General features: G+C 45.3%; 1 protein-coding gene across 1 annotated transcript; it reads left to right on the plus strand.

The window, feature by feature from the left end:
- Positions 1-2,080: 2,080 nt before the first annotated feature.
- Positions 2,081-16,042, plus strand: LOC125947197 (uncharacterized). Its single transcript, XM_049671596.1, is given in 3 exon segments — positions 2,081-2,447; positions 2,450-3,499; positions 15,912-16,042. Coding segments are annotated over 3 exon segments (1,548 nt in total).
- The last annotated feature ends 10,688 nt before the right edge of the window (positions 16,043-26,730 follow it).

A 26,730-nucleotide genomic window follows, 5' to 3' on the forward strand; every position in this document is an offset into this window, starting at 1 on the left:
CGGTGGCACTTTGCTTTCCCCCCAATAAAGGCAACTTCGGTTTGTTTTTCTGGGGAATAAACCGTCACTGTGTAAACCGTTACATCAAATGATCCGAAACATGAAACGTGATCTTTCTGCAAAATTTTAGTAAGAACAGGCGAGCACCATGGAGCATCGTACGTATGCGATTTTCAGTGAAAAACGCAAGAAATGTAACACCCCCTTGCAATCCAACGCCTTGAGTGTCACTTGCATGCATGTTGGAGACACGGGTGGCAATGTTGAAGCCACATGCTTTAGGGTAACCGTTTTGGCATGGCCTGCACTGACACTCAGCCGCACGTCCATCCCTGTCAGCGCCTTTCGATCGCAAGGTGGTCCACCTCGGACGACTTGCTGTATCCTGCTCACGTGCATCATGCACACTAAGGGGAATGACATCATTGAATGGGATAAAATTGCACCCGGCAACAAAAAGGAACAATAAGGACATATTGCTCAATTCACGGAGAGGAAGATGTTTTTTAATTAAAATTACATTATGGGCTTTACATGCCAAATTAAACCACGATCTGATTATGAGGCACGCCGTAGTGGGGGCCTCCGGAAATTTGGACCACCTGGGGTTCTTTAACGTGCACCTAAATCTAAGTACATGGCTGCTTTCGCATTTCGCCCCCATCGAAGTGCGGCCGCCGTGGCCGGGACTCGATCCCGCGACCTCGTGCTCAGCAGCCCAGCACCATAGCTACAGTGCCTAGAATATACTTGTAAGTATATTCTAGGCACTGTACCATAGCCACTGAGCAACCACGGCGGGCGAAAGTATGTTAATAGGGCTCACTTCGAAAGAATAAAACAAAAATGAAATTTTATCACGATCGGCATCTTCCTGACGTTTTAATCACCCTTACTAGATTACTTTAAAGAGGTAATCTAGTAGCGTTGGCTTTCATGAACTTGCGCGATATGCAATGCGTGGCAGAGCGATGCAAAACTGAGTGCTGCGCCATCCGCCGTCGCACAGCATGCCGTAACACAGCTCCCGGCACTTCCACGCCCGGGAGCCTCGACACCACGCTGTATGACGGCAGATGGCGCAGTAATCAGTTTTGTATCGCTGCATCACGCATTGCATATGCGCAAACTTTTGCAGCTGACAGTACTAGGGTGGCTAGAATAACAATACTATTATGATTTGCCGCGATTCCTCAAAAGTCAGAACGTTAGACGGAAGTTGGATACGTAAACCACGTGATGTAAATATCCGGCCTAGCTCTTTGCAAATGGCGCCACCACCCAAGTGCGTCGTTTGGGTGGCTAACATGGTTGAGCACCGTGATGCAGCGCGACTTCGCCAGCGCGTCCACGTATACTACTGATTTCGCGTTGCGGCGACAAAGGCACTCTGCGTCTACTCGCCACGACTTGTATGTACGTTCCAGCTCCTAGGCCCTCGGCGCCTGAAGTGGTGGTAGCTGCAGCGGTAGCTGTACGCACGGAATTGTTCCCTGTTGTGCGCTTTCGTAAGATCGCTGGTACGTGCAGATCTTGTACGTCGTGTGCTCACTATTGCAAAAAGTGAATCCCGGCCCTACAGGCTCACATGCACAGGCTGCCTTCGGTTGAAGAGAATTGTGAAAAAGGTAAGTACTGACATATGTGTTTTTATACCAAACGTATAAAGAGAGAGATAGAGAGAAGTTTAATTATACGAAATGCAGAGAGGTCGGCCTGAGGTAAATTTCTCTAGCCAGCTACTCGGCGTTGAGGGAAGGGGAAGAGGAAAAGATAGAGGCGCATGAATATCAAACGTACGCGCCCACACACTCAGCACATAAGAGTAGACGAATAATTTTGAAGAAATTTCTGCATAAACAAACTTCTTACTTGTAAATTTTGTCTAATGACATAATTTTGTCTTTGGAAATAACGTATTGTAATTAAAATTGTTTCAATTTAACTGTTAAAGAAGGGTGTCATAGCTGCTCAGTGTTTTTTTTATAAGGAGAGACATGTACATTGTCTTGCTTGTTTCCCTACAAGATAAGAACAAAGGGTTACACTGGGTGTAATTCTGGCATGCCTTTTTTTTCAGATGCCAGGCATTCGCTACTATCGCTGCCCACGGTGTGGCTGCCACAGGTTCTCACTGAAGTTGCTCTTCAGGCACCTGCACTCAGCCCATGGCCACGAAGAAAATTGGGTGTGTGGCCTAGAAGGTTGCATGCAGACATTCAGGTTCTTCGTTTCATACAAAAGACATGTGTATCGCAAGCACTCTGGAGCGTTGGAAGTGAAACAGCAACTTCAAGAAAATGTGCTAGTGGAAACAGCTCAGAGCAGTGTGGGAGCAGCAGAAGGGACCTTATGTACCCAGGAGGGACAAGAAGAAATCCACAACGAAGGTGCCCCTTGTGAATCCGCTGATGTTCCCAGTGACTATGCAAGGCATCTTTCCGTCATGTTTTAAAGTGGAAGGAGGTAAGACGTCTTCCAGAGTCAACACTGAATGAAATAGCAAATTACGTCATCACATTTGTTACAACTGTCTTGGAAGATGACAAATTGAATGGTGAAATGTCGTCCAGCCAAAGAGGAGCATACAAAGACCAGTTACGCGGGCTGATGACTGAATGTGGTCGCTACACATACTGGAAAAATCATTTCGCACTTGTTGAGCCGATAACTGTAATGCTCGGAGAGTCTAATGGAAAGCAGGACACTATGGAGTATGTGCCACTATGTGATGTGCTAAAGTGTATTCTGGAACATCCTCACCTTTCAGGTGACTTCAACAGTGACGTCAAGATACCTGATCATATGTGCTCAGTGTTTGATGGTAGTGCTTTAAAGAAGCATCCTTTCTTTGCTGGTGATGAAAGCAAGATTCGCTTGCAGTTGTACACAGATGAATTCGAGGTGTTCAACCCACTAGGCAGCAAACGAGGAAAGCACAAGTTAACTGCTGTGTACTTTTCTGTGCTAAACTTGGGTGTACAGCATCGCTCAGCACTTTCAGGCATTAACTTGGTGCTTCTAGTGAAAGACAAGCACGTTTGCACATATGGCTTTACCAAGGTTCTTGCTCCTTTGCTGGATGATCTGGCCATATTAGAAAACGATGGCATTGTTGCAAACGGAAGACTAATGAAAGGGTCTGTTTTTATATTAACTGGTGATAACCTTTCTAGCCACAGAATTGGTGGGTTTAAGGCGTCGTTCAATCAAGGGAGAATATGTAGATTCTGCCTGGCACTGCGCCACGAGGTCAACTATAAGCATTTAGAAACTGATTTTGTGATGCGAACGCCAGAAGGTCACCAGCACCATTTAAACATGTTGAAGGCAGGGCTACCAACTGCATCACTGTACGGTGTCAAGGACGCTAGCCCACTGCTTGCACTTCAGGGATTTGACCCATCTCAACATTTGCCACCAGATTTAATGCATGACTTGCATGAAGGTGTTATACCATTCACATTGAAGCACATTATTTCATCGTTAATTTCACAAGGTTGTTTTTCACTCGGACAGCTGAACAAATTGATCAATGAATGGAATTACGATCCGTGCGATGCAAGGAACAAACCAGAGGCAATTTCTAAGGATTTTCTTTATGGAAAAACTATCATTAAGGGTTCTGCATCGCAAGTTTTTGCCCTATTTCGCCACCTTTCTCTTTTTGTGGGTGATCTTGTACCAGCGGGGAGCGAAGTCTGGCAACTCTACTTACTTCTTCGAGGAATCGTGGACATCATCATGAGCCACAAAATCCCAGTCTCGTGCATAGCTTACTTGCAGCGAAAAATCCACCTTTTTTGTCTAGAGTTCAGGACACTGTTTCCATCGTCTTCATTTACTTGCAAGATGCAGTACCTCATTCATTACCCGTCTTGTATTGAGAAATTTGGACCACTAGTTGACATCTGGGCGATGCGTTTTGAGGCAAAACACCAATACTTTAAAGATAATTTACGTAAAGTTCACAATTGGAAGCGCGTTTCGCACACTCTTGCCATGCGACACCAGTTCTGACAGTGTTTTTATTTTATTTCTGGAGATGACAAAAGCATGCCAGTTACAAGTGGTTGTCGGTCTGTGCTGTATGAGCACCTGCCTTGCTGTATTAAAGAGTTCATCTCGCAACATGACCTGCAGTGCACTAATTCCTTCAGTGCAAATTGTGTGACTGTGTATGGCAGATCATACCGAGTAGGATGCAGCCTTGTTCTTAATCTTCCAGATGACAGCTTGCCTGAGTTTGTGCATGTTTGTGGACTGTTAATGTGGACAAAGTTCTTTTGATCATGCTAGAGCTACTTGAGACTGTTCGCTTCGATGAACACTTCCATGTGTTTGTTGTTAGCACTACTGATAAGTACAAAGTTATAACCTCATTTTCAGAGTTTGCAACAGAGCCACTGTACATACATAAGCACATGGGACGCCGTGTTATAAGCGCGCGCCATTCCTTGTTCTAAACATATATTGACTGCGTTTGTCTTAATAATTGTTAATTTCTTCATGTCAAATGGCAAGCTTGCTTTTTTTCATGCAGAACTTTTAAAAATTGCATGGTTGTAGTGTGATGTGTCTGCTCCTTGGGATTACTGGTGGTTTCTGTGGTTTTGTAGTTGGATTGTGTATTTATTTAATATGATGAAATGATACTGGTGAAAACAAATTCTCTATTGTAGTGCTATGCTCCAATAATTTGTTATTCTTTGTTTGCAATGTACTCAAGTACATAAACAGTTAAAAATTAATAAAAATGTGTTCAACATACTGGTAATTTGCATAGTTCTGTGACTAAAAGCTAGAACAGCTGGTGGGCTCTTGTAGAATCATGTTCATGTTGGCTAACACGATTCTTAAAAGGGAATATCTGTCGAATTTACTCTGTATATACCAGGCATTTCACCAGAGATATAAAGAGAAAAAAAAACAGCACCGTGAAGATAACAAGTGATACAGTTGAAAGCCGCGACCATCAATAATATATGGTCGTGGCCATGAAACGTATATTTCAGAAAGACTAATATCCATAAAACTACTACTTTTTTCATTACCATTTTGATAGGGCACATTGTTATTTCAAAATTGAAGCCAGACAATATGGGAAGTTTAGCCATCTGACAGAAATACTGTCAGCGGCACCAGCCTCACAAAATATACACCTACATAGTGTGGCATAATGCATTATTGTTCCAGATACATGCACCATAAAGTTTTTCTTGAAAAATAGAAAGTAGAACATCTTTGCAAGCTCGTTTAGAAGGAATATCTTAAAAACTTGCGTCGCTCACCAAATTCGCACTTATTGAGTACATTTTGCATACAGGTCGACTTGAATTTTGTAATTACCGCATGATCTTTAAATTGAAAATAAAAGCTAGCCGACTGCAATAAGTACATATGGAGTTAATTACTATAGGATATGTCCACACTTGACATGAATTGCCTTGAATACTGTATTACCGAATAAAGCGCCTTTATTATCACCAATGCTCTGGGCATGTTATATATAGCCTTTGTAAAAGACCCATGCGTACACATATGTGTACATATACATATTTATGTGTGTCACTTACACAATTCTTGAGCATAAAGAAACACCCTTGGTGCCAATCGGAGGGTGTTAAAGATGTACGCACCCTACTGATAGGGTGTAGTATTGTAAAATAATGGCAGAAGGGTGTTAAAGGGTGTACTCAATGGTGCTAAAATGAGAACACACCCTTTTTTACACCCTTTTGGGTGTAAAAACTTTTACTGTGTAGGCGCCGAGAACGGAGGGGGCGTCACGGGATCTTCGCACGAGGAGGTCGCAGCTGTGTTCGGGAGTCTGTTAAAGTGTTGAGTAATCCGCCTGGTTTTTGCTTGTTCAAACCGCTGGAATTCTGTTATGATGGAGTGAACCATGCTGCAGTGCTTACACATGAGTATGTTGAAGGCATCGTCAGCTATGCCTTTCAGCACGTGGCCAACCTTGTCCGCCTCTGGCATGTCTTTGTCAATTGTGCGGCACAAGTCTAGCTACGAACACTGTTTGTTCGTTTGAAATGTAGAATTGAGGTAATGTTATCAAGCATAACGTGACTTATGAATGCAATTATAAACATCCAAAATATAGCCGTGAGAAACACGCTACGTCGGAATTATTGGACGCGATGGCACTGGGAGCTATAACTGATGTGGCGTTTTACGAGCTACGGGATTAGCTAAAAAAAACTCGGTTAAGGCGGAAGGCTGATAGCGTATACTTATTGATAGCGTCCTACATGCTCCAAAAGGCCGTTATGGGAAGTTTTAATATAACAAGCCTAGAGCAATCTGAAGTAGTGGAACAAACAAGATAAACTAAATGTATGGGTGTGTACGTGATTACGATGACCACGCCGGTTGTTATGTATAAGCAGCAGCGTTCGTATTTACAAATAGCTCTTACGCTGCAATCATTCGTAAGAGAAAATCTCAATCAATCCTTTTGTTGGACCTATACTATTCGCTAAAGCGACTGACCAATGGCAAAGAGCAACTACGAATGAGAGGCTGAGAAGTTTTGTGATGAAAGGCCCCAGGGCTCGTATTAAAAAAAAAAGAATTGCTGCGCTAAAAGTGATTGTAAGAGCAAATGCCAGTCAACTTTCATATTGGACATATCAGAGAAGGCGGCCTGCCAATGGCAACAAACGGAAATTTTGGTGAATGCGGCCCCACACTCCCGAAAGAGCGAACTCGTGCTTAGCGGGGTTGGAGTATGTTTGCGTTGCATATTACTGCAACAAACCCTGTGCAGTGTTTTGAGCGCATGTGTACACATTTCTGGCAGGGCTTCATTTCTTTTTTTCAGATGGCTGTTTACTTCCATGTGGCAAATGGAATGATATAAACGACCAGGTTCGCAATAGAATGCTCGTTGGCCACACGACGATGGAGTAGCGGCCAAGGTGAGCATTTCCATTGGGCGGCAGATGTGAAGCACGTAGGCACCTTCGAAAGAACAAACACAACGTTGCGTAAACAAGCATTTTCTGCCAAACCATGCTGCTTTCAGCGAACTAATTGCCTCTTTCAATAAAGCCAGAGAACGTGGCTTAATACTTAACGAATAGTGTTTTTATCAGGAAAGTACTACGCGTCTTATATCCCTGCACAGGGAAATAAAGACCTTAGTCGGGGCACGGCTATAGTACTTGTGTTCCAACTCTTCTGTTTTCAAATATGCAGCGTTCACGCAAGAAAAGACTGTCACCACCACTTCACTGATATGTCAACGATCACGCTACAACTACTGTTCGTACATTTCTCTGATGTTGTTTCGTGTTGAAATAGAAGGTGCAGCGTCACACAAGGTCGATGTCGCTGCATTCCTCATAACTATTATGTATAATAACAATAAATTCTGTGAGTTTGCTTCCCGCACAGGTCATGAGATTACACATATGTCGGCTGTGAATATCAAGCGCTGCTTGTAATGACAGGCTGATATGCGGCAGTGATCCGGTATCATTCACTACCCGGGCACGGTTTATTAGTTGGGGTTGGTGTAAGCCTCCTAATCGAAGTTGAGAATTTCGCACGCGAAAGACTTGTGTCATTGACCGCTGTGCCGTATTTTGCATCGCTATTTTCGCATCACTGATTGTGTCTTGCTTTGCAAGTGGCCACTGTACTAACAATTCAAATCACAAACACTTATTATGCTCCAATAAGTTTGTGGATTCAAGTGCTGCTTGGCTGACGTCAGTCTTAGCTCTGAAAATGCAGTGTCACGTGAAAACATGCCGTGAAGGGCTCGGAGAGCAGGCATATAGTCATTCGGGTCTTGCGGAATACACAGGACCTTTAGTCCGTCTAGTGAACATTTCGAAAGACGCAGCCAGTAAAAGGCACACTAACACACACACACACACATATACCGAACCTCCACCAATCGATAGTACGCGTTTAATAGTAGATGCACTCGGCGTTTATATGAATGCGCAGAAACAGGCAATGGCCAAACGCAGCGAGCGCGAGCACCAACAAAAAGAAATGCCTTCGTCTTCTGCTGGCGCCCGTATTTGTCAGTACAACATATAGATGTGCGGATATATATATATATATATATATATTGTAATGCAATAACGGAGACACAGAGACAGCACCCGTTCCTGGGCCGGCTGTTCTATTCTCTGCCTCGTCGTCTTCTCCTGTGCGCGCCCGCAGTCCGAGCGCCCGAGCCTAGGTGCGTCTTTTTCTTCATTACAATATATATATATATATATATATATATATATATGTATATATATATTTAGCTACAAGGTTGGTTAGTTCATATCATCATAATGCGCATATATATAAGTATATATATTTGACACAGCATGCTAAGGAATGATGGAGGATAGCCAATATCTGACCATGACCATGTTCTTCGCGGGGGCACGCCACCGCGAAGAACATGGTCATGAACTTGCCTTTTCCACTACAGCTCACCCTGCTGTGGATCCTTGCCCCACCGTCGGTCTGCTTGGGCTGTGCTGAGGGTGCCTCTCACGGACGAGCACGACTACCTGACCCTTCCACCGGCTGTCAACGGGTTCAACTGCGCCCTGCCACCACTCCTTGCTGAAGTGCGCATGCTCGGTTGGACACCTGGCGCCGCCACCAGCACAGACCAATCTGCCAAACCATTTAAACCCCTGATGCCCGGCTCTCAGTTGGGGCACGCCACCGCGAAGAACATGGTCATGAACTTGCCTTTTCCACTACAGCTCACCCTGCTGTGGATCCTTGCCCCACCGTCGGTCTGCTTGGGCTGTGCTGAGGCGCTTACGGTGCCTCTCACGGACGAGCACGACTACCTGACCCTTCCACCGGCTGTCACGGGTTCAACTGCGCCCTGCCACCACTCCTTGCTGAAGTGCGCATGCTCGGTTGGACACCTGGCGCCGCCACCAGCACAGACCAATCTGCCAAACCATTTAAACCCCTGATGCCCGGCTCTCAGTCGGGGCACGCCACCGCGAAGAACATGGTCATGAACTTGCCTTTCCCACTGCAGGTTAGTTACCTCGACAATGCCGCTTGTACCCGTACGAGTGACCCTTTTTATTCGCGGTGTCGTGCCCCCCTGATTTCTTTGACTGTCGTCGACGATTGCAGTGCGCCTTATGCTCTCTGTATCAAACTTTTACACTGGTTCTGCCCTGCTCTTACTGGCGGGCGATGTTGAGTTAAACCCCGGCCCTGAAACCAATGCCACATCACATTCCCTTGAATCCATAGCTCAAGCGCTTTCCCGCTTAGAACTGACTCAAACCACTGTACTAAGTGAACTTGCTTTAATGCGCTCTACCCAATCAAACATAGAAATCCTGGTTAACGGGCTTTCATCCCGGGTCGACATCTTGGAAAAAACTGTCGAAAAGATGCAATCAACTGATTCACCTTCTGCTACCGCTACCGCTGCTAGTACCCAGCTTGCAAACCTTTCCTCAGAAGTGAAGATTCTCGCAACTAAATGCGATGATTCAGAAAACCGGCTGCGTCGAAACAATCTTTTAATTTTTGTTATTTCGGATTCCAACAATGAAACTTGGGCGCAGTCCGAGACGCATGTAATTTCTTTCGTGTCCCCAAAACTTAATATTTCTATTGCTCCCTCTGACATTGAACGCGCACACAGGTTGGGCCATTTTCTCTCTACAAAGAATCGTCCTATCATTGTTAAGTTCGCGCAGTTTAAGAACAAGATCGCCATCCTTTCTGCTGCTGGGAAGTTGAAAGGCACGGGATTTTCTATCCGGGAAGATTACTCTGCGCGCGTGCGCGTTGCTCGGCAAAAACTTTTTTCCTATGCGCAACATACCAAATCACAATTTAAAATTCATTTCGATAAGCTCATAATCGGCAGCAAGCATTTCATTTACAACGCTGAAACTGACACAGTAGTTTAAACGTCACAATAGCTAGCAACACGCGCTCCCAAACCTTCACCCCCCTGTCAGCGTCAGAATAATGCCACTACTTTCCATAATCTATCCGTCATGCTAACTAACGCCCGCAGCTACATGCCCAAAAAAGAAGCACTAGAAGCCATGTCACTGCCAATAATACTGACATCGCCATAATTACGGAGTCATGGCTAAGCCCGGGCGTAAAAGACCAGGAGCTTCTAAGCAGCAATAGCCCTTACTGCGTTCTCAGGCTTGACAGGGTAGGTCGGCGGGGAGGCGGAATTCTGGTATTCACGAAACATGGCCTACTCTGCTCTCCCCTCGCCATAACTTCTAGCCACAAAATTCTTTGCCTAAAGATATCCCTAGCATCATGCACGATCATTCTAGTTTGCTGCTACCGTGCACCCAACTGCGACGCATCCTTCACTAAAGAACTTAATTCCATCCTATCCAACTTCCACTCCCGTTTTCCGCGCAGAAATTTTGTATTATGCGGCGATTTTAACTTTCCTGATATTGACTGGAACATTCTTGCTACTAGCTCACGTTTGTCTAATCAATTTCTTGATCTAACTCTACTGTTCAACTTCACCCAAGTTGTCACCATGCCAACTCGCGGAAACAACCTTCTGGACCTAGTACTGACTTCCGATCCTAAGTTAATTACTCAAATGCAAATAATGGATGGAATAAGTGACCATAATATACTGTTATTCTCGCTTTCAATTATGGTACCGAACTCTCAGCCTTTAACGAAATATATCCGGGACTACAACCGAGCTAACTTCAACCAAATTAACGTTGAACTCGCTGCGTTTCTTCAGCACTTCACTAGGAGAGCCAAATCAAGAACCGTCGAACAGAACTGGCTGTCGTACAAACAACAGATCATATCGCTGATTGAAAAATACGTGCCTCTCGTGCGCATTCGCGGAAATTCTGATAAACCTTGGTTTTCAAACACATTACGTAAGCTTTCAACGAAAAAGAAACGTGTGTTCCGCGAAGCCAAAAAAGTGAACTCTTCACAAAAGTGGGACAATTACTTCAAGGCTTTGCGCGAGTACACCTGTCTTTTAAAACAAACAAAGCGTAAATTTTATCACCAGGATCTGTTGAATATCCTTCGCGTTAACCCCCGAAAGTTCTGGAATATACTAACAAACAAATCTGCTCCCTCACAACACATGTACCGAACACGAGGCACACAACCAGCCATTCGGCATTGCTGAGCTGTATGCATCGCTTAGTTGCTGCAACAAGTCTGCCCCAGGCCCTGACCGCATAGCTTATCAAATGCTGAAACACCTTCCCCATGAAACAAAGAAAACTCTGCTCTCCCTATACAATGCTATATGGACCTCCGGCAAGATCTCCTCTGCCTGGAAAGAGGCCATTGTCGTTCCTATACTGAAGCAGGGCAAGGACCCATCGTCTGCTTCGAGTTACCGCCCTATAGCACTAACAAGCTGCCTCTGCAAACTGTTTGAAAAAATGATAAACCGCCGACTAATACATTTCCTCGAATCAAACAAACTGCTTGACCCGTACCAATGCGGGTTTCGAGAAGGACGATCCACCGCCGACCATTTGATACGTATTGAGACGCAAATTCGAGAAGCTTTTGTCCGTAAACAGTTCTTTCTCTCTGTATTCCTTGATATAGAAAAAGCCTACGATAACACGTGGCGGTTTGGAATACTTAGAGACCTCTCACACGTTGGTATACGTGGTAACATGTTAAATGTCATAGAAAGTTATTTATCTAATCGCACATTCCGTGTTCGCGTGGGAAATGCTGTATCAAGACCATTTGTGCAGAAAACTGGAGTGCCACAGGGCGGGGTACTGAGTTTCACTCTCTTTATCGTAAAAATGAGTTCTTTGCGTCTGTACATCCCAAGAAACATGTTTTACTCTGCATACGTCGATGATGTACAGATAGGTTTCGCCTCGTGCAATCTTGCAGTCTGTGAGCGGCAGATTCAGCTTGGTCTGAACAAGGTGTCTAAGTGGGCAGATGAGAATGGATTTAGCCTTAACCCACAAAAGACCACCTGCGTCCTTTTCTCCAGACAGAGGGGTCTGCACCCCGATCCTGACATTGAGTTCCAGGGAAAACGTGTGGCCGTAAAAACAGAACATAAATTTTTAGGTGTGATTTTAGATACGAAACTAACATTTGTGGCACACATACGGTATGTATGAAACAAGTGCATGAAAACAATGAATATTATAAAAGTATTGTCACGCACTGCTTGGGGTAGTGACACAAAGTGTCTTTTGAATCTTTATAAGAGCCTCATACTCACAAGAATAGATTACGGCGCCATAGTGTACCATTCCGCTACGCCAAGCGCCCTAAGGATGCTGGATCCTGTACACCACCTAGGCATCCGCCTAGCCACTGGTGCCTTCAGGACAAGTCCTGTGGCAAGCTTGTATGTAGAGGCGGACATGTGGTCGCTCGACATGCAACGTTCGTACCTAAGCCTCACCTATTTTCTGAAAGTTAATTCGAACTCGGAACACCCGTCCTTCTCAACCGTAAATGACATGACCAGTGCCACACTCTTTAATAACCGGCCGACAGCAAGAGATCCCTTCTCAGTACGTGTAAGAAAAAGTAGTGAACAAATGGATATCCCACTACCTGAAAATGCTCTGATGGCCGCAGCAAAGCCAGTGCCACCGTGGCAGTGGCAACTCATAGAGTGCGATACCTCGTTTGTAGAGGTCACAAAAGACGCTCCAGAGGCACATATTCGAATGCACTTTCTAGAAATTCAGTTCAAGTACTCGTCCTGCACTCAGTTCTACACTGACGCTTCCAAGTCACATGCAGGGGTATCTTACGCAGTAGTCGGACCGTCGTTCTCCGTGTCCGATGTACTGCACCCGGAAACAAGCATTTTTACGGCTGAGGCCTATGCACTTTTATCGGCTGTGAAGAGTATAGGCAAATCAGAACTTAAAAGATCAATAATATTTACAGACTCCCTAAGCGTCGTAAAAGCCGTCATGACTCTACATAGACACAAAAACCCTGTACTTATTGAACTGTATTCTGCTCTGTGCAAAGCATACATGTCTAACCAGCATATTATTATCTGCTGGGTGCCTGGCCATCGAGGCATCGAGGGCAATGTTCTGGCTGATCAAATGGCCACATCAACTACATCGCGAGCCCTTAACCCTACCGCTTCTATCCCTGCCACAGATCTCAAGCCCTACTTGAGAAAGAAACTTCGAAGTCACTGGCAGCGCTTGTGGGATGCCGAAACGAACAACAAGCTCCACTTGGTTAAGCCACAGATAGGTCCCTGGCGTCCCGTTACGAAAATTCGAAGAACTAATGACCTATTCTCTCGTCTGAGAATAGGACATACATTCGGCACCCACAATTTTCTCTTAACTGGAAATGACCCGCCAACCTGTGGTAGATGTGGAGAGAGGCTTACCGTGCTCCACGTGCTCGTGGAGTGCAGGGAAGCCGAAAGAGAGAGAAAAAGACACTTTCCTCTAGCGTACCAGTACCGTCTCCCTCTCCACCCTGCTATGTTCCTTGGTGACGAACCTCTCTTCAACACCAAAGCTGTTCTAGATTTTCTGGGCGATGTTGTACTGCATGTTATTTGCCCAATAGTTTCGTAGCGCATCCTCTCCTCAGAGGATGTCGCCGCGATAGTAGTTTTTGCATAGAGCGCGCCTCCAGGCCCTTACGTTTTCAAATGGTCTGTCAAGGCAGTAGTGCTCTGAAAAAAAAACTGATATATTTTCGTTTATCGTCATTACCTTGTAATTTGTTCTTTCATGATCATAGTGCACCTCATTAGTCACTGCCATAATTTTATTACATATATATCTTACGCATTTTACAGCGATTTCTTTTTAGGCCCTTTTACAGCCACGACACACCTTTGACAATTCATTGCTCCATTGTCAGCCCATAACCACTGGCCTGGCGCTCTTTGGCCATACCTGGCCCTTGCGCCATTAAACACCATACATCATCATCAGAAAATGTCAGCGTATATTGCCAGTTCCTCAAAAGCTTTCGATATTTAAGGCACTCTTCTCATCACATCTGCGTTATTGTCACTTCATTTGAGGTAACAACACAGCAATCCACAAATAATCTTATCCTAAAAAAAGGCCATACGTTCTTTTGCAAACCTACAATATAATGCACACACTTCAGAACTATTCGTTAAATATAATGTAATTAAATTAAACGTGCTATATGAATACACTTCATTACTTTCCTTTAGATCTGATACTGTGAAATAACTAAATCCTTCGTGGCGCCTAAACAGACACTCAGAACAATGGTATGTGCCACGGCCAAGCACAAACTATGGCTTTCAAATATTAACTTATTGCTTGCCGAAGACATTAAATAAATTCAAGATTTCTTATGAGAATGTTCGCACACCCTGTAACACTTCTGTTTTAAAGGCATGCTGTGTTAAATATGTTCATAGTTAAATTCTCTTTTTGTAAAATATGTTTTCTGTGGATATCATGTGTTTTCTCATTTGACACCGACGTTGAAATGTACTTTTTTTTTACTGCCATGCTGCCATAGTGAACCGGGGACGTGGGGCTAGTCAAGCTGTTTTTAATGTAGCTTTTTTTCCCCCCGTCCCAACCACGTATGTGAAACTCTGTATATGTGGTAAATAAATGAACTTGTGCGCGGACGGCGTCGGCAGCAGCTCTGCGAGTTGCCTCGTTGGTGTTGCTACATATTCTCGGCTCGCGCAGTGTCTTTTTAACAGCGGAGCTATTTAAGCCGGACGTGAGTCGTGATTCGCGAGAAATGTGGGCCTATCCTGGTGGTTGTGCGCAGAAAGGGTCCAAGCGCAATTGCACGTATACCCCTGTGAACTAGCGAACCTGAGCCTGGTTAAGTTTAGCTAAGCATGGTTACTTAAGCTTTGTCATCGATAGCCAATCAATAGCTAATCAAAAGTCTATCAATAATCAATAAATTCCGGAAAATTCTGGGGATGACGTGGTAGTGCTTAGCCTAGCCCAAATAGGTGGGTAATACCTTGCGATAGCCAATCGATAGTCAATCAATAGCTAATCGATAATCGACAAATAATCAATAATTTCAGGGAAATGCTAGGGATGACTTTGGTAGTGGTTATCGCAGCCCAAATACGTGGCCAATACCTTGCGATAGCCAATCGATAGCCAAGGAATAGTGGATTGATAATCGATCAATCATCAATAAATTCCGGAAAATGCTGCGGGTGACTAGTGCTTGGCTTAGGCCCAATACGTGGCTAATAGCTTGCGATATCCAATTAATGGCTAATCGATAATCGATCAATTATCAGTAAATTCCGGAATATACTGGGGATAACTTGGTAGTGCTTAGCCCAGCCCAAATACGTGGTCAGTACCTTGAGAGCCAATTGATATCCAATCAATAAGCAAACATTTTGGAAAATGCTGGGGATGACTTGGTGTGCTCCGCCTAGCCTAAATACGTGGCCAATAACTTGCAATTGCCAATCGATAGCCAATTAATAGCTAATCGATAATCGATCAATAATAAGAAATTCCGGCAAATGCTGGGTATGGCTTGGTAGTGCTGAGCCTAGCCCAAATAGGTGGGTAATACCTTGCGATAGGCAATCAATAGCTAGTCGATAATCGATCAATAATAAATAAATTCCAGAAAATGCTGAGGATGACTTGGTAGTGCGTAACCTAGCCAAAATTCGTGGCCAATACCTCGCGATCGCCAATCGATAGTCAATCAATAGCTAATCAATAATCGACAAATAATCAATAAGTTCCGGCAAATGCTAGGGATGACTTTGGTAGTGCTAAGCATAGCCCAAAAGCCAGGACTGGCTAGGTGCCCATCAGCTCCGCTGTCTCTACATTGTGCCTCCAGTGCAAGCTACTCAATTTTTTTCGCATAAGATTTTTCTCTGTGTTTTGGCTTGCTTTTCTCACGTGCAGGTTGCGCCGCCCCTTCTTTGTGCGCCAGTATGAGAGCAAGCAACGAGTCCGTTCACGAGCCAACTCTCACTGACGCTCGTGGTAGGCAGGCTCTTCCTCACGAGTACGCACTAGTCGTGGTCTTCCCATAGTCCTACAATGCGCGTTCCTTATCCGAAAGGGCGGACCGCACAGGAACACCTACTTTTGTACCCATCGCCTCTCCTCCTCGCGCCGAGCCCGGCCTCTCATTGGTCCCCCGTCCCCTCTGCGCGCCCTCTCATTGGTCGCCTCCTCCCCTTAGCACGCGTCTCTTCCTCTGCTGATCACGTGACCTGCCCTCCCTCGGCGCGGCTGTCATCCTCTCCTGGTCACGTGACCTGTGTCACACCTCTGGACAAACAGACGGCGAAGGGTCGACATAGAACAGCTTCGCTGTTAGAAAAAAATAACCCATAGATCGCCCGTGTGCTTGCGTTGTAGTGCACGGTAAAGAAACCCAGGTGGTGAAAATTTATCCCCAGCCCTCCACAACGGCGTGCCTCATAATTAGAACTGGTTTTGGCACGTAAAACCCCAGAAGAAAGAAGATAGCTAAACGTATTTGTCAGCTCATAGGTATTTCTAAAGCAGGCTGACGTGTTACAGGAACAGCGTAATATATTCAGGGGTTTATCGATTTACTTAACCTAGATTTAACCTTTTGGTACGTTCCACTGGGTACGTGCCACTTTTGGCCAATCCTGCAGAATAGTTTTGAGGCGATTTAACACAAGAGGTACCGAATGTCTAAATGGAATTAGATATATGTTGTATTCAGTGTGTCGGAACGTAACGAAAACATAACCAAAACGTTATTTAGTATCTTGTTCCGAAGTGAAACGGAAATATTTTTTATCGGTTTTCGGTTCAAGGGGCAAATCGACAATCCGCAACACCTGATCTCAGGCAAGGTGAGAATTAGCGCGTATCTCCGGCAGGGATAGGGTGAGCTACAGCCGGTCGAGCACTCCACTGATCTAAGCCGGCCGCTTCGTCCAATAGCAGATTGGCATAGTAGCAGAAAACCCGGGCTTGCGCGCTGAAGAGCTTATTGTTTCGTTTTCTGCGGGTACAACTACAACGCTTTGTTACCGAAGCTTTATCGTTCGTTTAATGCTCCTATAAGTTCGTTTTATCGAGACAGCGGTCTCGCCTTTCGGTGAGTACTCTCGATGACGGGCTGTTTCTGACATCATGCTCGCTGCCTTGACTGGGGCACTCAGCATGATCTCAGAATTCGTAATAACCCGAATAGCGCGTAGCAAGCACGGCCTTACTGAGGACGAGACAAGTGCAAGCCCTCGTCGTCTGCTGCATCACATTCACGCTACCGTATACCAAACCATGCGGAAAACGGTTACAGCGCGCATGGACAAATAAATTGAGAGAAAAGTATTGGAGAACTATATTGAGAAACATAAATATCGGGAAAGCTTTTGTCGAATTATTGAGAAAAATGAATACTATGTTTTTATCGTTAGATTGCTTGAAAGTTTTTGCATGCGAACCAAAACCGTTATGAACCTTTACGAATCATTTTCCTTTTCGCTCCGTAGCAGCACCGGAACGGAACTTTATTTGAGTGGAACGAAACTAAAACCAGAAGGAGAAATATTTTGTGCCGACATCCTGGTTGTACTTCTTCGTTCATAGAAATCTCGTCACCATTATTCCCACGACAAGTATCATGCATAGTTTTCTTCCTCTTGAGATCACTGCGTGGACAAGTCGCAATCTCCATACACGTGATTTAGTGTTTGCATTTTGGCATACTTGTGAGAAGTGTAGTGCACAAACATAACAGTTGCACAATGTGTGACATTCATGGTGTGATAATTGTGGTAGATAAACTTAAACATTTCATCAAGTTGCACACGCGGCGTAGGCTGAAAGTAAACACATTTGTACACACTGCCATTAGTATTTTGAGAATAATTAGCCAGGGCTTGACTGAAGTTTCACTTCACATGAATTTTTGTTTGTGTGTTGGAGCTGTCTAATGTTTTTGTTCTTGGGAGAAGGTTTGTAAAGCACATAACAGATTTGCCTCGAGCCCAGCGTTCATGCTCATTTTTACCAACCAGGGTAAAAAGAACTGGTAAGATTTGGCAGTCCAAAAAAAATCAGCAGTAATAAGGAAGACGTAACCTTATCATCAAAGAGCATATAGAAGCCACATACGCGCTTAAGCACAATAACTAAATATTTAAATAAAGAGGAGAGCAATTCGTTAAGTGACATATTTAAGCGGTTTATTTGATACATTGGTGATTTATTCAGATAAACGTGCGGTAAGTACAGCTCCAGAGGGGCCACCATCATGAAATGCCTGTTAACGTGCGACGTCCTTTATTCAAATAAATCGGTCCTTTATCCCGTCGTGTTCTCAGCGTAGACCAGCGTGTTCTGGTATTAACCTGAAATGAGACATTGACGTCTCTATAAAAGGGGAATAAGAAAGCATGATTATAGGCGGATAGACATCTGTGAAATTCTGTGTGCTGGTAATCAGTCTTAATGACCCACCCAGAGGCAGGTGTCGCAACGCTCCGCAGCACGTCTCAACGCTATCGGTGTCGCGTGTTCACGCGTGGTGGCGCCGAGACGCTGACACAATTAGGGTCCTGAATACAACTAGTTTTATCCAGGGACTTAAGCCACAATTTCAACGCGCCAGAAATTCGATCGCCGCATGATGCGACCCCTCGTGGGCATGGCGACCAACCTGACCGGCACAACACCGCTTGGCGCTGTCTGTGCGTTTTACTACAGGATGCACGTGTTGTGACAGGCGTGTCGCGCGGGCTCGATGAAGTCATTCTTAGTGTCCACGGCCGCAACCAGAAAATGCACGGCGACTTGCGCAACGTCGTGATGAGTGCCATCTTCCCCTGTCGGCAGCTACTTTACGCCGAGTGCAGCCCGGTACGTGCTGACGCGTTCCCACGCCTGTGTCTGGTTTCGGCTTAATGCCAGCGTGCTATAACTTTTATAGTGCTCAAAATGCAACCTCAGGAAAACCATTTAGTCAAACATAAAATCTCGTTCTCGTTTCACACAGAGTGGTGTTTGACGTGTAGGCCGGCGATAGAGTTGGCCTAGAAAATAAGCAATGCATTTGTTCAAAGATAAACTCTGGTATAGATGCCTGGGATTCGTCCTGTGACGCTCTGCAGATATCAGCTTGTTGCGGAGCTTTAAGTCAATGATAGCTTCGAGAGCGAACTTATGGGCAAATGGCATGCAGCTATTGAAGTGCGACATATAGAGAAAGATAAGTGACTTCAAGATGGAGTAAATTTCATGAAACCATCATCCTGTGTCCTCGCGAATGTCATTCATTTATTGTGTTGTGGCTGTTGGAGATTGTCCACGACGACGTCCATCAGCTAAAAAGAATTAGATTGTGCTGGACACGTATATTTAAAGAGAAGTGAAACAACTTCAAAGCTGGTTTCTGAAACACAGTGTTGTCACCATGCGGCATTCTTGTGAGCAAATTATGTCTCAATTTACAAGTGAATAGTCATCGTAACTTAAATTTCACGGGCGTCATAACGGAAAACGATTCCAAACTGTTTTGATTCCAAACTCCTGAGGTCAAATTTACGCGACCACCGACGCAAGCATCGGGCGGTGACCCACAGCGTTGTGTAAACTACCCAATCAAACACTCTCCTCGTTTATAGGAGGTCACCTTTGTCCGCTTTCAAAACCATTAACATTGTCTACACTCAGCGGTTTTTCTTATCTAATTGGTTGACAAGAGGCGAGGAGTACACTCTAGTGGAGAGTGTTTCGATGAGGCCGAGTCAGCACAGTGAAAATAGATAAGCGCATGAAGAGGGTGGTGCCTGCTTCTCCGATTGGTCCGCTTCGCCTTGCTTAGCTTGCTGTGGCTGGTCGAAAATCGCGGCGGCGTGCAACGGATGGGTAAGAATGCCGCTCAAACGGATCCTCAGCAAGGAAGAGTTGGCAGAGCGATGTCGTATGCCTGCCGAAAGGGCTCGATAACGTTTTACTGCCACGCAAAAACGTTTATCATGCGCAAATAAATACATGCTCACCGGCAGGTGCGAGTAGCCATGGCCTGAGCGATCGGCGGGCAGCCATCTTCTATTCCTTTTGGAACGGGGCAGTTTGTGGATATTCAGAAATGTTTCAGTTTTGTTCGGCATAATAATGCATATTTTCGCGTACACGTCACTTTGGCGTGGTGAGTTTTTGCGGTTTTGTGAGGTCGCGTGACAGACAGGCGAAGTGGGTGCATCCAGAAAACATTGTACCAATGACAGAGGGCTAATGGTGAAAAGGCGTCGAATCAGGAATAATTATTTTTCTTTTGTGCGGTTTAATCATGCATAATCACCGTGTACACGTTATATCAGATGGGGAGCTTTCGCGGTTTTCGTGACGCCGCGTGACAGACAGGCGAAGATGAGAGTGGCCGGAAAATGTTTTGAGCAATCGTGGAGGCTGATTGCAGAAATTGGAATCAAAACAGTTTGGAATCATTTTATGTTATAGCACCCCAGGTCACATATTATTGGTACAATGTAACAACTTAATCCATGAAACCTTTGCATAACACCATTCGGGCCTTGCTGCACGGAAAATCCAACGCAGAGAAATAAAATATCACTCAAATGACGTCGTAAAAATAATTGCCGTGCACTTCGACAATGGCGAAATCATAAAATATCTACGTGAATTATGAAGTGAACGTCTGTATAGGCTTGGGGAGCAGAGTGCTTGCCATATAACAGACATACTCGTGTATTGCTGAATGTGTACGACTTGGAATGTTTTGTGTTGTATGTGAGGGACACTATGTTAGTTTGAGAGGTCACATGGTCTGATGGTTTTTGTAGGGGCGGTAGAGTTGGAATGCTTAAGGGAGTTGCAGCTCAGCTTCTTCTGTTTTCGATAAGCAATTGCGCTTCCCGTTGCCGGGGCTTCGCATCGCGCTAGCGCTGTGACAGCGGGTTCTCGCGCTCGTTCACTACACTGTGTTCGTGTCTGCTTACTAAGTAAGGCAGAAATCAGGATTGTTTAGAAATTTAACGAATTCGCTTTGTACTCTAAACACATTGCCATTGTGGTGAATGCTTCACCTTTCAAGCAAACCAGCGATTTTAAACTGTCCCTTGATTCTAAGCATACGCAAATAATTGTGGTCCCAGACAAACAACATTTACCATTTTATAATTCTAGTTCTCAGACAGGGGCATTGTTTTGTTTCGTCATGAGCGCTAAGTGAAGCAGTGTCAGCGGTGTTTTTATGGTCATTTGCATAACAAGTTCAGCCTTTCTTGACTATGTCGACTGGATATAACTCGCTTACAGTAGGCTGTTGTTGTTGTTAATCTGGGCAATGGTAAAAGCAAAAACCAAAAAAAAGAACGGAGTACGTCGCAACGGTGTAGTAGACATCTTGAAAATTAGCTTTCTAGAAATTGTCCTGTGTTTTTCAATCATGTGGTCACAAGTAGTGCTGAGCGAGGACGATGTAAGTAACATCGTGCTCAATAGGAGTTGGAACATGGGTATGCACCTGTCAGTTCTTTCAATTATAGAAATGACGAGTACTGTTTTTCTTGTAAACAGGGCCAGATCCTGTGGAACTGTGTTCAGCAATTTCTTTGTGTAGGCGCTGCCATGCTCTCATACAGGCACTGTATGTCAGCATGGCAGCGCCAACACACAATTGAAGATAGTATCTCGTGTTGCATCTCGTATCGAGCGCGACAGTACATTAACTAATATAGGGGGTTCATAGCTAGACATAAAACTAAAGGACTTATAATCGTTAAAGGAATTCTACTAATTTTTACCTTTTAACAATTTTGCCCGCACGCTTCTGACGCTCGTTATAATAGCGCTCAGAAATTATGAAGATTCAGAAGTATGAGCTATATTGATTAGTTCCTGAAGTTGCCCTCGTAAATGCTGAAACGCTATGCCTCGCATCGTCGACATTGTTGTGATGCTAGGGCACAGAGGAACGTTTCCTGATGTGCCGCCATAGGACCCGGCTTGAGGACGTTACTTCTTGAAACACATGAGTGTTGTTCGCGTTTCTTCATTTCGCGTGTGGCAGCCACGGCTATCGCAGGAGCGGGGCGAGCCAATGCATCATAACGTGAGGAAATATGACGTGACGTCATATTTTCGTCCTGTATACCAAGACCAAAACTAGTTCAAAAAAGAAGTCTCGTACTAAGTTTTTTGGAGATCTTCCTAAGGCTTTTTCCAAGGTTTACAAGCGTTGGGCTTTGTCTTATCTCTTAAAAAGTATAGTATAGCGCGTTGTGGTGTCGTCTCCCTTTCTGTCCTTGTGCACTGGCGCCTAAACATGCTATCCAAGTAAGTTTACCAACGCGCCCAACAAACAGGCATCCTAAAAAGAAGCAGTCAAAAATAATATCCTTGTTTCTTTAAAAGTGCCAAACTCTCTAGTGGCGGTGCTTATCATTATCGATTCTTGTTAATTCTTGCGTTCATCGCGCTGCTAGGTCTTTTTGTTGCGGAAGTGCGTCTATATTTTCCTTTTTTCTTCTCATTCAGTGGTGCTGCCACGTGACGAAATGAAATGCGGAATTACTGTGCACAACTGCTGTATGCTATGACGTCATAAAGATAGGTGCTTACTGTTGCCTACCGTGAACCTTATTCTATTGGTCGTGAATCGTTTTATGTGCTACAGGAACCATGAATAGAAATGGCTCGACGATAAATAGCGAAAAGTGGCTATTTTTTATTTTTTCCACGTACCTGATCACTAATGATGTCATAGGTCTCGTGGTTACAGGCATGAAGGTTGTTTATATGCTTCCTCTGATTCAAACGATGTTGTGAAAAATATATATTCCACATTTTCGGCGTGTAAAGAAGCAAAAAATATAGCTCCATGCAAATGAAAAGTCAAGCTGTTATGAACGGCTGGCACTAATATTAGTGAAAGTACGAATTATAATATGCTGAGTAAATGCCACAAGCATCGCTAGGGATTATACATGGTTGTTACAGTACATATCTGGATCAGTCTTGGAAGGTTTGAAAAAGTACAATTAAGGGATTGTGTTTGCGGCATCATGTTGCTTACGGCTCTGTTTCTTCACATCGATGAATATGTAATAGGTGTTCTGCGAAAGAAATATCTCACTGTGCAATGAAATAAAAGAGACTCACATGTGATACCAGCAACCACACCCGTGAGAGTACGAGTGACGAGCGTCAGGATGTCAATTCCAAAGTCAGCTTGCTTGAATAGCAGCGCAATGTCGCAAATAACTCCTTTGGTGATGGTGACCAGGTCTTGCTTCGATAGTGCCTTCAAGAAGCACTGAAATAACACAAAAAACGGGAACAGAACATGAAGGACACCTTGGCAAGAGTGCTTGCGAGGAGGAAATATCACGAAGCCAGGCAAGGAAAAAAACATTTGCTGCGGCTTAGCTCAGCTAACCCTGGATATGCAAAGCGAAAGCATGGTTTAGCCTGGTTAAGTCTTGGTTTCACTTGGTTACCTCTGATTTAGCTGTAATTATTATACTTAGGTATACACTCATCAATATAAGCCTGGTAAAAAGAATTACACCATTTTCCCGTAGGAGAACTCTGGATAGTATTGCGAAGCAGCCATAGGGTCGACTCGAAGTTCGGGATCGGCCTGTCGCCGCTGCCGTTTCGTGGCAGCGGCTCGAGCCCTCTTCTCCGCGGCGCTGTCCACGGCGCTGACACTGGCGTTGACGCTGGCGTTGTCCGTGGCACTCTTCGCGGCGTTGCCGGAGGAGAATGAGAGCGGAGCGCGCGCGCGCGTCAATATACCGCGAGCTACAGTGGCGCCCCGCAGTGGAGTATGCCGCGCCTACCATTGCGCCTCTAACCTAAGCTGCTTCTCGTTATCGCGCGCGGAGCCGCAGGTGTTGCCATTCGTTGCGCAATCTGGAGATGAGAGGAGCGTCGGAGAGGAGGGGGAGGGGGATGCGCGTGCGCAGTGCGGGTGTGGACGCCGCGCGGACAGGAGAGATGGGACAAGGAGAGGAGGGGAGACAGGACAGGAGAGGAGAGGAGGAATGCGGACAGGAGAGATGAGACAAGGAGAGGAGGGGGAGGAGGATGCGCACGCGCAGTGCGGGTGTGGACGCCGCACGGCGGATGGAGCGACAGACAGCTGCCGGCAAGAAATGCTTCGCATTTAAAATTATAAGTCGACAAGTCCAAGCGTTTTGCGAGCCGAACGGCTAGCTCTTCCTCAGTCTCCGACGCTAGCTAGCTTCGCGCGCTTGGCATTCCGGACCCTCTCCAGTGAAGCAGTTCGCCGGGCGAAAGACGCGTGTCAGATGCCGCTTGGGGCGTGGTAAGACACCGCGGGGTGATCAGACCATAGAGAAAGAAACGGTGCCAGCTGCAGTGGTTGCAAGGCAACGGCTCAGCTCGCGGTGCTGCCACCGGCCACAGTGAAACGGCGAGAATACGGGCAGTGTAGCTTTCGCTAGAAAAATTGGGTCAGTCCTTGCAACGCGACAATGCAGATACTTCTGCACTAGTACACAATTACGAGACAGATCAATGCGCAGACCACGGTAAACGCGATAAATATGCAGGGTGTCCTTGTTAACCTTATCAAACCGTTATTATATTTGGATGCGCTATAAGAAGACGGACAGGCGATTCTGGAACCTCAGGAAAAAGCACCTACTTTGAAAGTGCCTCTCCCTGTGACGAGATATATAGAACCGCTCGTTCCAGAGACTGCCTTGGAATCGTGCACAGAACGTGGTTTTCCTATTGATCAGGCTTGCAAAGCTATATTGGATCTTGATAATGTCTTGAAAGGGTCGAAGAAAACAGTGAACAGATTGAGAAGAAAAAGTTGCTCGTCAGAGAGGAAAGTTGAAAAAGTTACGGGGCAATAGGGATGAAATGAAGGAACGCCTATTCGTTTATGACAATAACAAAGACATTCAGGCATTTGTTCAGTTATTAGAGCGAAAAAGGAAGACAAAGCTGCAGTTTTTATCAGCAACCAAGTGGCCAGCTTCAGCAAGAAAAAGCCTGCCTATAATGAGGGAACCCTGCGGGAGTGTGTTTTATGGAAAGCCTGCTCAAATAAAGGGCATGAGCATGTTCGAAGCATAGGCCTTTTGAAGCTTACGTGTCGTGCTACGCTTCAAAAATATGCAGGACACTCAATTGTAAAAGTTAGTGTGACATCATTGATAGTGGAGCGGCTGTGTGTAGAGCACGCTGTGGAGCCACAGCGGGCGCCACTGTTCGGCGACACGCAGCGGGCCGCACCTTGTGTGTTGTATGTATAGCGGCCGTGGAAGTACTGACTATTGCACAATACTTTATTGCGCCTGTTGAAGGGAGACAGGGAAAGATCTCTCTCTCTATGTATATATATATATATATATATATATATATATAGATAACCTACCTAACTAAGAGTGCGCGCGCTGTGATTGTAGTCCAAATGTACCACACAAGAAGCTACGAAGCTCTGAAGTTATAGGTTACAAATTTGAGGCAATAGGCTGAGTAAGTGACGCGCACGGTGTAAGAAGATAGGTGTTCCGACGGAGCGCCCGCGCTGGGGCGAGAGAGCGGCCACTTCGTGTGAAAGAAGTGAGCGCTGCCGCTTGGAGCCGCACGTGTTCAGGAGGCCTTGAAGAAGCGGCACAACAGTGGAGAATTTACGACCTCCGTCAGCATTCAAACACCCATACCCAAAGATATGCAATTTTTCGTTATTTAGACGCCAAATCCTGAGCAGGTAGAAGGTTTCATGCCACTTAAAGTACAAATACCATCATTTCGAACACGAGAGAGACGCGTCGTCTGCTCGAGCAGACGGCGCGCTGCGCTTACCGCTGCTCGCCGCGTCGGAGTCAATCGGAATGTCGGCAGAAATATAAAGTGACATTCCTCCAACCAAGTAGAGTCGTTTTAAGCAGGCGAACGACATATATTCATCGAAATAAAGCACTTCTGCCGTGCGTGCCCATAAAAGCGCCAGCAAAGCGAGCGAAAAAGTGGCCCCCAAAATAGGTGCTGCCCCTTGCGGCAGCGGCGTGCGTAGAGTCACACTAAGTGGCCGCGCCTCGCGCCGCCGTCGGATGACAATTCCTTTTTACACCGTGGTGACGCGCAAGTGGCGCAGTCAGTGGCTTCTACATTAACGCCGCCATTTCGTTTCAGCTGTACAGCCACTGACAACAGCCACGACAACTTATGATAACGACGACCACAATCGGGACTTTTGCATGAACCCAGAGAAAAATTCAGAGCCCTTTCACTACTCTGAAGATGGAAGCCAGCGAAGCTGCGACTATGGTGGTTCTGTTGTAGTGAATATTGGTATAGCGAATATATATATATATATTATATATATTATCATTATTGGTTATATTGAGCGTCTTCGGCATGTTCGTCAAAAAGCAAGGACACCGGCATCTTGTTTTCGCCTGGCGGGATGGCCAAGTAGTGCATTTGCTGCGCTAAGTCCGCCCCATCGTTATAGACTAGCGTATTAGCCACATCATTCATAGCCGCGGCACACTGCACGGCAGCGTCAGGACCCTGTGAGATCTCTCCCGCTCCTACTCTCGGCAACTCATACCCATATCTCCAACGCGGGTATGAGCCACACTTGATTTCTTTCTTACATGCTTTCTTTCTTTTTTTCTCTGTTTGTATATTTCTTTCCTATCTTCCTTCTTTTTTTTATTGTCGCTCATTCATACCCGCATATCCTTGGCGCATACCAGCATATTCATTGCGCGCCACACGC

Source organism: Dermacentor silvarum, chromosome 7 (genome assembly GCF_013339745.2).
Source record: "Dermacentor silvarum isolate Dsil-2018 chromosome 7, BIME_Dsil_1.4, whole genome shotgun sequence".
In the NCBI taxonomy this organism is placed as follows: Eukaryota; Metazoa; Arthropoda; class Arachnida; order Ixodida; family Ixodidae; genus Dermacentor; species Dermacentor silvarum.